Raw genomic sequence first — 12,088 nt, forward strand, 5'->3', positions numbered from 1 at the left:
AGCAAAAGGAATCCACATGGGGTAGGGGACAGAAACCAATCACCACATACAGAGCCTTACTAACCAGCACAGCAGGCTATGTGACTGGCTAGATGTTCTGTTAGTTGAACATCTGTTTACCTTGAAATTCTTTGGAATTTCAGTCTTTATAATTGAAAAATCTATAAAGTGCCCAAGTCCACATTCTTCTCCCAACTGCTCTTTTACTAGATTTATTAACTTGCAAGATCTCAGGGTCATCATTATGAACACAAAGGGACTCAGAAGAATGGTCAAGTGTAAAAAAAGCACTGGGCTTGGAAGCCAGGATGACTGGGTTCAAATCTTGGTTTTGCCACTGACTTGCATGTGGTCTTGGGCATTTGGTCACCTTACTTATGTATTTTGACCTCAGCTTCCTCTCTATAAAAATGAACAGACATATATTGAAAACCATCTCACACTGTTGTAGGTGCAGAGATTCACTGATTACACAAAGTAGACTAGATGCCTTAGCTTTCAAAGAGCTGAAACACACTGTATAGTTCAGGGAGACCAACAAACAAAATAATTTCAAATCTTGGTAAGTGCTATGAACTTATCCCATAATGGAAAAGGGGGTCTGGGAGGCCAGGGAAGGTCTCTCTGAATAGGGGGCATTCTCAGAGGAAGCCAAATGATGAAGCAGCAGTCTCAAGCAGATCCCCTTGGAACAGAGTATGACAGGCAGGGGCAAAAATACAAAAGGTCTGAGGCAAGCAAGCATGGTTGAAGGACAGAAAGGGCTAGTGAGGCTGGAGAGTACTGAGTGAGGGGTACTCGAATTTAGATAAGTCCACAAGGCAGGGCCCCGTTTCTTCAGGTAAGGAGTTTGGATGTTATTCTGGTTGCATTAGGAAATGACTATAGAAATAAAGGGGTTCAATTAGATCTGTGATGTTTCAAACTTTTAATTTTTTAGCAGCAGAACTCTTTAGTCAAATAAAAACAAGAGGGACCTCAATATAAAATTAAATAAAAGTAGTATTGTTCTGGCTGTGTAAGAAGCTCATTAAAGCTCTTCTGAACCTGTGGTCTCTTGACCTTCCCCCTTCACCCCACCATATCCCCAAGCACTGGAGCTCAGAGGAGCTGGAAAACCACTAGGTGATCTATTTCTAAGGTTCCTTAAGCTCTAACATAAACTGGCATTACAGGAAAAGGAAGTTTAGGAGATCACACTAGATGCTTGTTGAACCCTGGACAGACCTTAGGAAGGTTTTAAAATAAATGCCTGGCCCGGCCGGTGTGGCTCAGTGATTGAGCGTTAACCCATGCACCAGGAGGTCGCCGGTTTGATTCCCAGTCAGGGCACATGCCCAGGTTGTGGGCCCGATCCCCAGTGGAGGGCATGCAGGAGGCAGCCAATCGATGTTCTCTCTCATCAATGTTTCTCTCTCTAAAAATCAATAAAGAAAAAAAATTAAAATAAATAAATAAATAAACTAAATACCTCATGTGGACATGCTTCTGTAGAAACAACAATAAAATCTGGCTCATCAAAGGTTCCAATTAAAATCACATTGACTAAACTATAGGGATAGAAAACAGATCAGTGGTTGCCAGGGGCTGGAGTAAGGGAAGACAGTAACATAAAAAGATAGATGCAAGGGAACTTTCTGGGTTGATGAAAGTATTCTACACCTTGATTGTGGCTATGGTTACAGGACTGTACACATTTTTCAAAGTTCACAGAACTATACACTTAAAAATGGGTGAAGTTTCCTGTTTATAGATTAAACCTCAATAACCCTGTTTTTTAATTACATTGCTGAAATACACCTCAGAGTTATTTTATAGATGAGAAAACAGTCTCTGACAGAGGAAAAATTACTTGCTCCTGATGAGTCAGTAGAACCCAGAAATCCTGACTTCAGAGACTGTCCCTCATCCCACTACTGCTTAGTTTTAATTCAGAGCCTCTTCAATGCACTGGGCTTCAGGTTTCTCTGACTGCAAAATGAGGAGGTAAATAACTGCCAAAGGCTTTCCCACTTCAAACAATCAGATTCTAAGGAGGAGAAAGACTTCAATGCTTTGGAGTCAGAAAAACTGGAAGAAAAATTCCCACCTCTGTCACTCACTAGCTGTGTGTCTGATGCAAGCCTGTCCTGTGTGAGATGGAGTTAATAAGAACACACTTGTAAAAGAGCTGGCAAACACTCTCATGAAGGGCAATGATTTTAAGTATTAAGAGTTTTACCATACCTACACTGTTCTCCCATTCCCAGCCCCCTCCCCTCCCGTTGCTTTCTAAGAGCAATCTGGAGAAAAAGAAATAACGAACTCCCTGCTATGCATTGCATAACCTGTGCTCTAGTACACAGTAGAACCTAGGCTCCAAAGAGGCACAGGTTGTTATGTCACGGAGCAAACAAGAACACCCTGCCCCCTCCCTGACCACCATCAGCATGGACCACCACAAACACTGGAGTGGGAGCAGGCTGACAGCTTGCAAGAACACCATTGCTGATTATGCTTATATTTTAATACTTCACTTTCCATGTGGCTTCTGGCATTACAGGGCACAAACTTGACCATGGATATATTCCACACATCCCATAGCCCTTCTCTGGCCACCTGCTCTAAGAGTGATCCCAAATAATGACTCACTGCCACACTGGGCACTTTTTTTTGTCCCAAGGAGAGAAAAACACACAGAAACCCAAGACTATTTAAAAACAAACAAAAAACCTTCAGCCCTGGCCGGTGTGGCTCTGTTGGTTGGAGTGTCATCCTGCACACCCGATAGGCCTCAGGTTTGATTTTCAGTCAGGGCACATACCTAGGTTGTGGGTTTGATCCCCAGTCATGGCACTTACAGGAGGCAAATCAATGTTTCTCCCTCACATCAATGTTTCTCTCTCTCTCTCTCTCTCTCTCTCTCTCTCTCAAAATCAATGACCATGTCCTCGGGTGAGAATTAAAAGAAAACCTTCAGGCAGGTAGTTGCTGCTTACACGGTCTCATCTACTCTATGTGCTCTCTGGTCATGTAAAGACTGTTGGGATACTTTTTGTCCTTGAAGGGGCAGGAGGGAGGCAACACTGAGAAATTATCCAACTTTTGCAGCAACAAAGAGCTAAGTTTCCAGACCAAAGGCAACCATGAGTAGGCTGCAGACCAAGGAGGAAGGGCCCCACACTGTCAGGGCTCAACAACTCTAACTGCCCTGGCTCAACTTCTTGAAAACACAGAGATAACACTTGCCCTGTACTGCCCCTGCCCAGTGCTCTTAAGAGTTGTCCTGGAGATCATGTGAACTCAAAACCCTCAAAGAACAAAAAGGATTTCTGTACTGCACAGTTAAATTACTGAGCAAGAAAGAACAATGCTCTGTCCTGGTCTGTCTTTGTTAGAGAGGGCTGACACCCAGATTAAGAAATTCTGATTCATAATCATAAATATTATTTAGCAAACCACTGCCAGAACACTGTGGCAACTACATCCTGCTGTTTCTATTCCGAGCCATTGCCAAAGATTGCTCCTCTCCCCTACCGTCCGGTATCTGTGAAATTTTCAGTTTCTATCAAACTCCAGCTAGGGGAGAGGACCCAGTACTGGCCTTAGTCGAGTAAAGTTCCAACACCAAGTCCACAAAGAGACTGCAGAGAGGCATGGCCAGGCCGGAAATTCTGACAAAGTTTGGGCCCTCGGGTCCTGGAAGCAACTACTTCCTGATCCCTCCTAGTCGCGGGGCGGGTGTGGTTTTCTGGCTAGGTTCCCCACCCGAGGGCCGAGTTTGGGACTTCTGCAGCGGTAGGGACAGGTCAGGTCAGCCAGGCACTCTGAGGCACTCAGCTGCCTTCCAATTATTTTGGAGCAAAGTAAAGGGTGTGAGCTCTGGAGGGCGGAGCCTCCTCCCCCGCACTACCCTCAACCCGCGCGGGCACACACCTAGACCAAGGCCGGAGCTTTGCGGGCAGTACCTAGCTCAGACTCCAAGGCCCAGGCCTATGCCAACAGGAGGGGAAAGTAAAAGCAAAAGGGATTTGCCAGACACCTCAGAACCATCCTGGGGGAACAGAACAATCCCCACCCCCGCTGAGGGAGAACCACGAGGGGCTCTGGCCAATCCTAGTGCACGTCGGAGCCGGGTCTGTGCAGTGGCCGAAGAAGGCTAGGCCAACCCCGGCCCGGGGATCCCAGGCCGGGCCTCCCACCTTGACCCGCTTGCCCTGGATCTCCAGCGTCTTCATGGTGAAGTCGACGCCGATGGTGCTGCTCTGGCGCTCCGAGAAGGCGCCGGTCTTGAAGCGCTGCACCACGCACGTCTTGCCCACGCTCGCGTCGCCCACCAGCACCAATTTGAACAGGAAATCGTACTGCTCGTCTGGGTCCCCAGGGCCCGGCCCCGCCATGGCTTTCACGGGAGCCGAGGGCCGGTGGTCCGGACGCTGGGGGCGGCCTAGGTTCACGGAGGCCACAGGGCACAGTCGACGTGGAGCCGCCCCAACACCTGAAGCAGGGGCGCCGCGGATCGCCGGCCCTGGTCCGCCCCGCCCCGGCCAGCCCGTAGACCTCCGTACGGCTCCGCCCCAACTCCCCTAGTCCGGAATCCGCGAAGCTCGCTGCTGGCCCTGGGTTCCGCGCCAGGCCAGTCTCGCACTCAGGTTGGCCCTACGCACCGCCCACAGCACCTCCCCTGCCCGACTCCGCCCTCGGCACGCCCACACTTCTGTTCGCCCTCAGCACCGCCCCCAGCATTCGCCACACCCCCTCCGCCTATTTATTCTGCCTCCGCACTGCCTCAAAGCCGCTGCCCACCTGGGCCTTCCTCAGCTAGTGGGGCTCTACAGCCTGAACCCTAGATGCTATCCAGTGCCTCCCGTCCCGCCTATCCCTTCCCCAGGCCTGGCTAGTCGGCCTGGGCTCGCCTACCTACTGCTCTTCCACAGTCAGAAGCAGGCTCATGGGAATGGTGGGGTCTCTGGGCCTGCAGGCCTGGGAGCGTTAACCCAGCATTTGGACCCACAATGTGATTACTGGGGAAGAGGCCAACCACAGTAGTCACCTTAGTGCTCACACAAAAAGGGCCAACGATGCTGAATCCCTCTAACAGAGCATGGAGATAGGTGGTAGCATTTCCCCATATTGAAGAAGGAAAAGGCCTGGCAGCACAGTTCAAGGGAAAAAGAAGTCTATGAAATTAAACTGGCTACAAAACTGGGAAGGAGGCCAGAATCCTTGTGGAGAGGCACCTGAAAGCTGTGGCTCAAGATGACCTCCCAAGACTCCGGGGAGAGAAGAATTAGGGAGACTCATTTGGTGGAAGCCTAAGCTAGAAAGAGTTGGGAATTCACAACCCCAAAAGGCAGCCTAGTGGATGAAGCAGCTGCTCAAATGTCTCAGAATAGGCTGACTCAGGTGGTGTTATGGGTCCAGTTGTGGGAATGAACCCAGTTAAAAAGCACCAAAGATTGGCCTGAGCAGAGGAATAAAGGAGGTTGGTTGGTTCCTGGGCAGTTATGTAGGGCAGGCCAGTTCCCAAGATGGGATCCTCAAAGAAATTGTATTCAAACATCTGCAAGAAGCTTAAAATAGATCAAATAGAACCTATTTCCCAAAGGACTTTCCAGCTATCAAGAGGAAATGGAATTGAGAACACTCCTTCCCTCTTCATGTAGCACCTTTAATTCTAATTCAGTAAGTTTGAATAAAGCCTGCTATGGGTCAGGTATTAATCTAGAGTCTTGGGAATACATCAGTGAACAAAGCAGATTAAAATCCATACCCTCCCCAGTAGGAAGGGGAAGAGGGCCTCCTCGTAGTTTAAGGAGACCACAGAGAACAAGTCCACCAGTATTATGAGGACCCCTCAAAAACTTTACTGGCCAGTAAAGTAAGTGGGGAAGAGACTGGATAAGGAGGCAATGATATAGACCCATGGTAAAGGTGAAAGAGTTATTTGTTCTGGAAGAGTCTGAATTCCACCGCCATGGGAAATATCCAACAGTACTAGACAGGCAACCCCAAAGTGCCATGGAAAAGCAATTCTGGGGGCACTGCTTTGGTATATCAGACAAACACAGAGACCTGGAGTAGCAAGAAATAACCTCCATTCTAAAAGAGTAGCAGCCCTGGCCAGTGTGGCTCAGTTGGTTGCGCGTTGCCCTATGCACCAAAGGTTGCTGGTTCTATTCCCCTATAGGGCACATGCCTGGGTTGCAGGCTCCATCCCCAACAGGGAGCAAGCAGAAGGCAGTTGATCAATGTTCTGCTGTCACATCGATGTTTGTCTTTCTCTCTCAATAAAAACCAATAAATCTTAAAAAAAAAAAAAAAAAAAAAAGTTGTAGCAGATGGGATGGAATGGGATTGGCTCGGAGAAGGTCAAGAATGCCAAATCCCAGAATGCCAGAAGACAACATCTGCCTTCAGCTCAGAGTGGCTACCCAAAGCACAAGGTGGAGAGGGGAAAGAGAAAGATGAGTCCAGGAGTCAAAATGAGCCAAGGCTGTCATCGATTGGAGGCATGAGGAGGAAGAAGAGGAATGTTAAGTTGCAGAATGGAGTGGACAAGGTCCAACTGGCCTTTACCTCGCCTTGCCCAGAATTAGTTTGGGATGGGTTGGTGAATGTTGGTCTTGGCCTGGATTTTTCCAGAGAACCAAACCACTACTTGCATTTGTAAGCTGATGGAAATGTTCTAAAACTGGACTGTCACAAGTATTGTGGGACTCAGGAAATTTATCAAGTTCCTTAAAATGTACATTTATAACAGGTGAATTTTGTGGTATGTAAATTATACCTCAATAAAGCTATAAAAACACAACCTACATTTTCTCTTTTTTAGTGGTGAATTCCTGAATAGCACAGTGGCTTTTTTTAAAATACATTTTTATTGATATTTTAGAGAGGAAGGGAGAGAAACATCAATGCTAGAGAGAAATATCAATTGGCTGCCTCCTGCACAACCCCTTTGGGGATCAAGCCCACAACCTGGGCATGTGCCCTGACAAGCAATCGAACCAGGACCTCAGTCAATGGAATGACACTCAATCCACTGAGCCACACCGGATGGGGAGTGGCATTTAATCTGAAATTTGCATTAGGTTTGGCTCTGCCCCCAGTTTCCAAAATGGCAACATTGCCATGGACTTCCCTCCCTTTCCCTAACCCCACTGTTCCTCCTCTTCCCTCTGTTTTGCTTTAAAATTTGTCTTCTCAGCCTCACCCAGACCTCAGACTGCCCTCCCTCCCCTGTACCCCTACCCCCTGCACTCTGCCCCTTCATTTCACATGCCTCTGCTTTAGGTAATTTATAAACAAGGAAGAGATTGAAACCTTTCTTTTTTTTATAAAGATTTTTGAAAATGGATTTTTAGAGAGAGAGGGAGAGGGAGAATCATAGTGTTGAGAGTGGGACATAAGATTGGCTGCCTCCTGCACACATCCTACCAGAGATTGAGCTTGTAACCTGGGCATGTGCCCTGACCTGAAATGAAACCAACAAACTTTTGGTGCATGGGGCGATGCCAAACCCATTTTCTTCCACACCCTGGAGTACTGCAAGAGGTGCAGGACTGCCGTGGAGAAGCAAAGGGCTGATTTTGTCGCCTCATCCACTGCCTTACACCAACTCCATCCTTTAAACAACTCCATGTTTGTTTAAAACAGAGCAATTCAAAAACATTTGTGACATCTTACTTAATAATCAAAATTTGAAATAACACACATTTCAATTTTTTTTAATTTTTTTCTTTATTGATTTTATAGAGAGAGGAAATGAGAGGGGGAGAGAGATAGAAACATCAATGAGAGAGAACATCAACTGGCTGCCTCCTGCATGCCCCCCCTGGGGATCAGGCCCACAAGCTAGGCATGTGTCCTGACCCGGAATCGAATGGGCAACCTCCTGGTGCATGGGTCGACACTCAACCACTGAGCCATACCGACCGGACTCAATTTTTAAAAATGTATCAAAAACATTCTTAAAGCTAAAGGTTGGTAGGCTGAGTAAATTTTAACTATTTGTGCTATTGCCACACGGTGGCACTATCCTACCAGCAATACCTGTAGCATGTGATGTTATGTGAATCACTCCAAGTGGTTAGAGAGACAAGTGCCATCTTTTTCATTTCCTCATTCCTTCCTTTCCTTCCCTCTTTCATTACCTTTTTCTTTCTACAGTCACCATCATTTCAGCCTCATTCACATTTTCTTTTATTTGGCCATGCCCAGACTAGTTCTGATAATGTGCCCCCCATTAGTGATAAAGGTGGAAAACATGATACCCTGTATTCTTAATATAGAAGAGTGCTTGATGCAAAATATTAGACAATTAAAAGTATTAAGAAAGCAAACTATGCCTAGCAGTTGTAGACTTAAGTGCCCTGGGCTGATGCTGGTTGAGGTCTGAAAAGTCTCCCTCCCAGGTAGTCCTCAGCTCACCTGGTAGCCAAAACTGCAGCCATCCCAAACTACCCTCCCAGAAATCCAAAATGTCACAAACACGAGCCAAATGAACCCATCCTTCCTGTTTCTGTTTTTTAAGGGTTATTTTGCTGCAAATCAAGCAAGAATTTATTGGCCACAGCAAAAAGCACACTCAGGACAGTGAAAACAAGGAAGGGTTTAGCACAGAAGCAACAGGAGAGCCTAGACAGGGCTGCTTTGGCTCACTGGGAGGTCAGAGAAAAGGGGGCCTTGAAAACAGGTTCAGGGGGTTAGCTAGGGACAGATGCCACTGTCCATTGCTCCCCTGGTTGAAAGTCTTGTGGATTTAGGAGATGAGTGCCTGTGGGGGGAGTAAAGGAGGAAGGGAATTGTGCAGGCATGGCCCCCAGAGGGAGAGCGTGCCTGTTTCTGTTAATGATACCCATCTCACACTTGAGGCTAACTAAAAATATGGGGTTATCTGGCTCTCAGCACCCTTACTTGAACCTCCCCCAACTCCCCCATTGCTACCCTCAGACCCGGAGCAGTGCCCCTCCACACACTTTGCCCCAGAGGATTGCCTTAGCTAGCTTCTTCCCCTCACAGCTTCTTGTTGGCCCTGCAGCCTCCCTGCCCTCCCACCAAATGGGCCTACTGTAAGTCTTCTTACCTGGCTACTCCCCTACTCAGATTTCAGTGACAAGCCCAGACCCTCCAAAATACCTACCCATTCAAGGCCCATCTTACTTCATCTGGTCCCCTGCCATGAAGCCCCTCTCCTATTTCCCAGGCCCTCAAATTTGCCAGTGTGGCATTCATATGTGACTCGATACGCAATTACTTTTGGCTAAAAATAATTTTAGCATCAGGCTCAGAAGAAACTTCTGTCCCTCCCTTTAACTACCTAGAACTTGAATCAGAGATCGTGCCCATAATAATAGATTATCAGACATAATTTTTTGACCTGTCTATAGGTCAAGGTAAACTTCTGTTTACTGTCTGTTTTTGTTGTCATTCTACAATGACCCATTTAAGCCAAGACACCTTACCTCATCCCTAGCTCAAAATGTCTTATATACCCAAGTCCCATTTCTCTCTCTGAACCTCTCATGCATGTTTGGGCCCTCTCTCATGTATGCAAGGTTCTCATACATATGTATGTATTAAATTTCATCATTTTCTTTTTCATCCTCACCTGAGGACATTTTTTCCCATTTTTTGTTCAGATAGAGGGGGGGGGGGGAGAGAGAGAGAGAGCGAGAGAGAAACAAACATCGACGTGAAAGGGACACATTGAGTGGTTGCCACCCGCACGACCCAACCAGGGCCGGGGACAAACTGCAACTGAGGTACGTGCCCTTAGCGGGAACCGAACCCGGGTAGATCTGGACCGCAGGCCGACACTCTAACCGCTGAGCCAAACCGGCCAGGGCTCATCATTTTCTTTTGCTAAGCTATCTCATGTCTAGTTGATTATTAGACCAGCCAGAAGAACCTTGAGGGTAGAGAAGTTTGTTCTTCCCTCACAGCATTTTTCACAGAATCCTACATGGCCCAGCCAGAGACCTGAGAGCAGATCTTTTCTCCCCCTCACCTTAGTGAGGTGGAAGCCCAGGCTCGGTGACTTACAGAAAAGTACCCTGTGCATGAACTCAATAGTACAGGGTCCACCCTACAGAAGACATTACCTCTATGGGTTTGTTTGTATGGGGGCAAGGGGAGTTAAAGCAGGAAGTAGATGTAAAAATGCCTGAAGGGCCAAGGTGCCACTTCCAGTCTCCCTGTTGGACCTGTCTCATTAGCCAAGTAGCACCTACGGGAAGTTAAAGAACGCCTGATGACCCCAGGCAGAATCCTGCTGCATTAATGTGAGCAGGGGCAAGAACCCCAACCCTGTCCTCTCTTGGGGCATTGGGAGGAAGCATTAAGATGTTCATGTCCTCTTCCTCAGGACAGTCGTACAGAATGGAGTTGGGGTAAGGCAGTGGATGAGCGAACAAAACCAGGCCTTTGCTTCTCCATGGCAGTCCCGCCCCTCTTGCAGTATTCCAGGGTGTGGAAGAAAATGGATTTGACAGAAAATGGGATTTGGCATTGTCCCATGCACCAAAAGTTTGCTGGTTCCATTTCAGGTCAGAGCACATGCCCGGGTTACAAGCTCAATCTCTGGTAGGTAGTGTGCAGGAGGCAGCCAATCTATGTCCCACTCTCAACATCTATGATTCTCCCTCTCCCTTCCTCTCTAAAAATCCATTTTTAAAAATCTTTATAAAAAAAAAGAGAGAAAGGTTTTAATCTCTTCCTTGTTTATAAATTACCTAAAGCAGAAGCATGTGAAGTGAAGTCAGGGGGCAGAATGCAGGGGGTAGGGGTGCAGTCTGAGGTCTGGAGGCTGATAAGACAAATTTTAAAGCAAAACAGAGGGAAAAGGAGGAACCCTGGGGTTAGGGAAAGGGAGGGAAGTCCATGGCAATGTATATATGGAAAGTTGCCATTTTGGAAACTGCGGGCAGAGCCAAACCTAATGCAAACCATTAAACAGGTTTGGTCAAAGAATCCTGACACCAGTTCTGTCACCTCTGAGCAATGAGCTGGGCTAAAGTGACCACATCCCCAATGGTCACACACACCAAGCCAACTCATATCTTCCTGTTGTTCCTGGCCTGGGGTGGGAGCCCTGCAGAGATCTCATTTCTGGAATCTCTGGTAGACAAGTAGCCAGGACCTATGGGGCAAGAAGAAGCTTGGGATGGGTCCCATCTCTGTCAAGGACAAGACCACGATGTCAGACCAGGAGTTTCTATACTCAGGGCCTCAATTTCCTCAAACACAGGACACTTAATTCTTGTCCTGCCTCCCTCTAGGGAAGCCATGATGAGATCCTGAGTGGGGAGGGGTTTGTAAACTGAAGGGCTAGAGCAGGGGGCTTCTGTTTCTGTCTCTCTCTTAGGTGGTTTAGAAGGCTGCTGAATTCTGTTGACTGAATGAGGGCCATATCCCTGGAAATTCCAGATGGGCCACACTCCGGGCATTTGCCAACCACCTTTTCCAGGGAGAAGAAACACCTGATGTCTGAATTCCCTGCTCTCATTGAATGTAAGGCAGCCCCAAGCCCAAACTTGTGCCCCTTGAAAGAAAAGCCCATTTAACTGGGTTCATCTGAGCCAGGCACCCCATACCAGTCCCTGATGTTCCAATGTGGGCCAGGCTGTCCCAAGGGTCCTTTCTTTTCTGTGCCCACACTGGGGACTGTCCAGACCCCAGGGTAAATTCACAGGTCCAGTTCTAGACTTTAAAGCAGGGAAACTGAGGCCAGGGACCCAAAGGGACTTGCTCAAATTCCCCCATTGAATTTGCTCCTGAGCCGCCCCACCAGTTTAGGCCTATACTGGGTACTGGGTCCCAGAGCTGAATCTGACCCTGCTCTGCACCCAAGGTCTCCACTCCCAGAGCTCCAACCTTAACTGCACCCTGCACACATTTGCCCAGGGGCTCAGTTGAAAGGGGGGCAGGGGGGCCACCAGCACTTCCTTCAGAGAAGCCAAGATGCAGGGTGTCCCTGCCCCAGTTATGTCCCCTCATCCTCACAGCTCTTAAGTCCCTCCTCTTATCACTTTCCCCACACGGTCACTTCCCACCCCACCCAGCTTCTGCCCAGCCTTTGCCTGACCTGGCTCCTGCCTCCAATCCC

At 47.9% G+C, this 12,088-nt stretch overlaps 1 protein-coding gene across 4 annotated transcripts in view; it reads right to left on the reverse strand.

The window, feature by feature from the left end:
- The window catches only part of RAB43 (RAB43, member RAS oncogene family), a 110,959-nt gene that overhangs the window by 96,984 nt on the left and 1,887 nt on the right, over positions 1-12,088 (reverse strand). The window contains exon 1 of one of the 4 annotated variants that reach the window (XM_036245813.1): positions 4,182-4,511. The exons of 2 other annotated variants lie outside the window; for them this stretch is intronic. In XM_036245813.1, coding sequence (XP_036101706.1) covers positions 4,182-4,379 — 198 coding nt within the window. In that variant the 5' untranslated portion in view covers positions 4,380-4,511. Of the gene's footprint in view, positions 1-4,181; positions 4,512-12,088 lie in introns of those variants that run through there. One more of the 4 variants, XM_036245816.1, reaches the window with a different exon arrangement.

This window comes from Molossus molossus, unplaced genomic scaffold, assembly GCF_014108415.1.
Source record: "Molossus molossus isolate mMolMol1 unplaced genomic scaffold, mMolMol1.p scaffold_m16_p_6, whole genome shotgun sequence".
In the NCBI taxonomy this organism is placed as follows: Eukaryota; Metazoa; Chordata; class Mammalia; order Chiroptera; family Molossidae; genus Molossus; species Molossus molossus.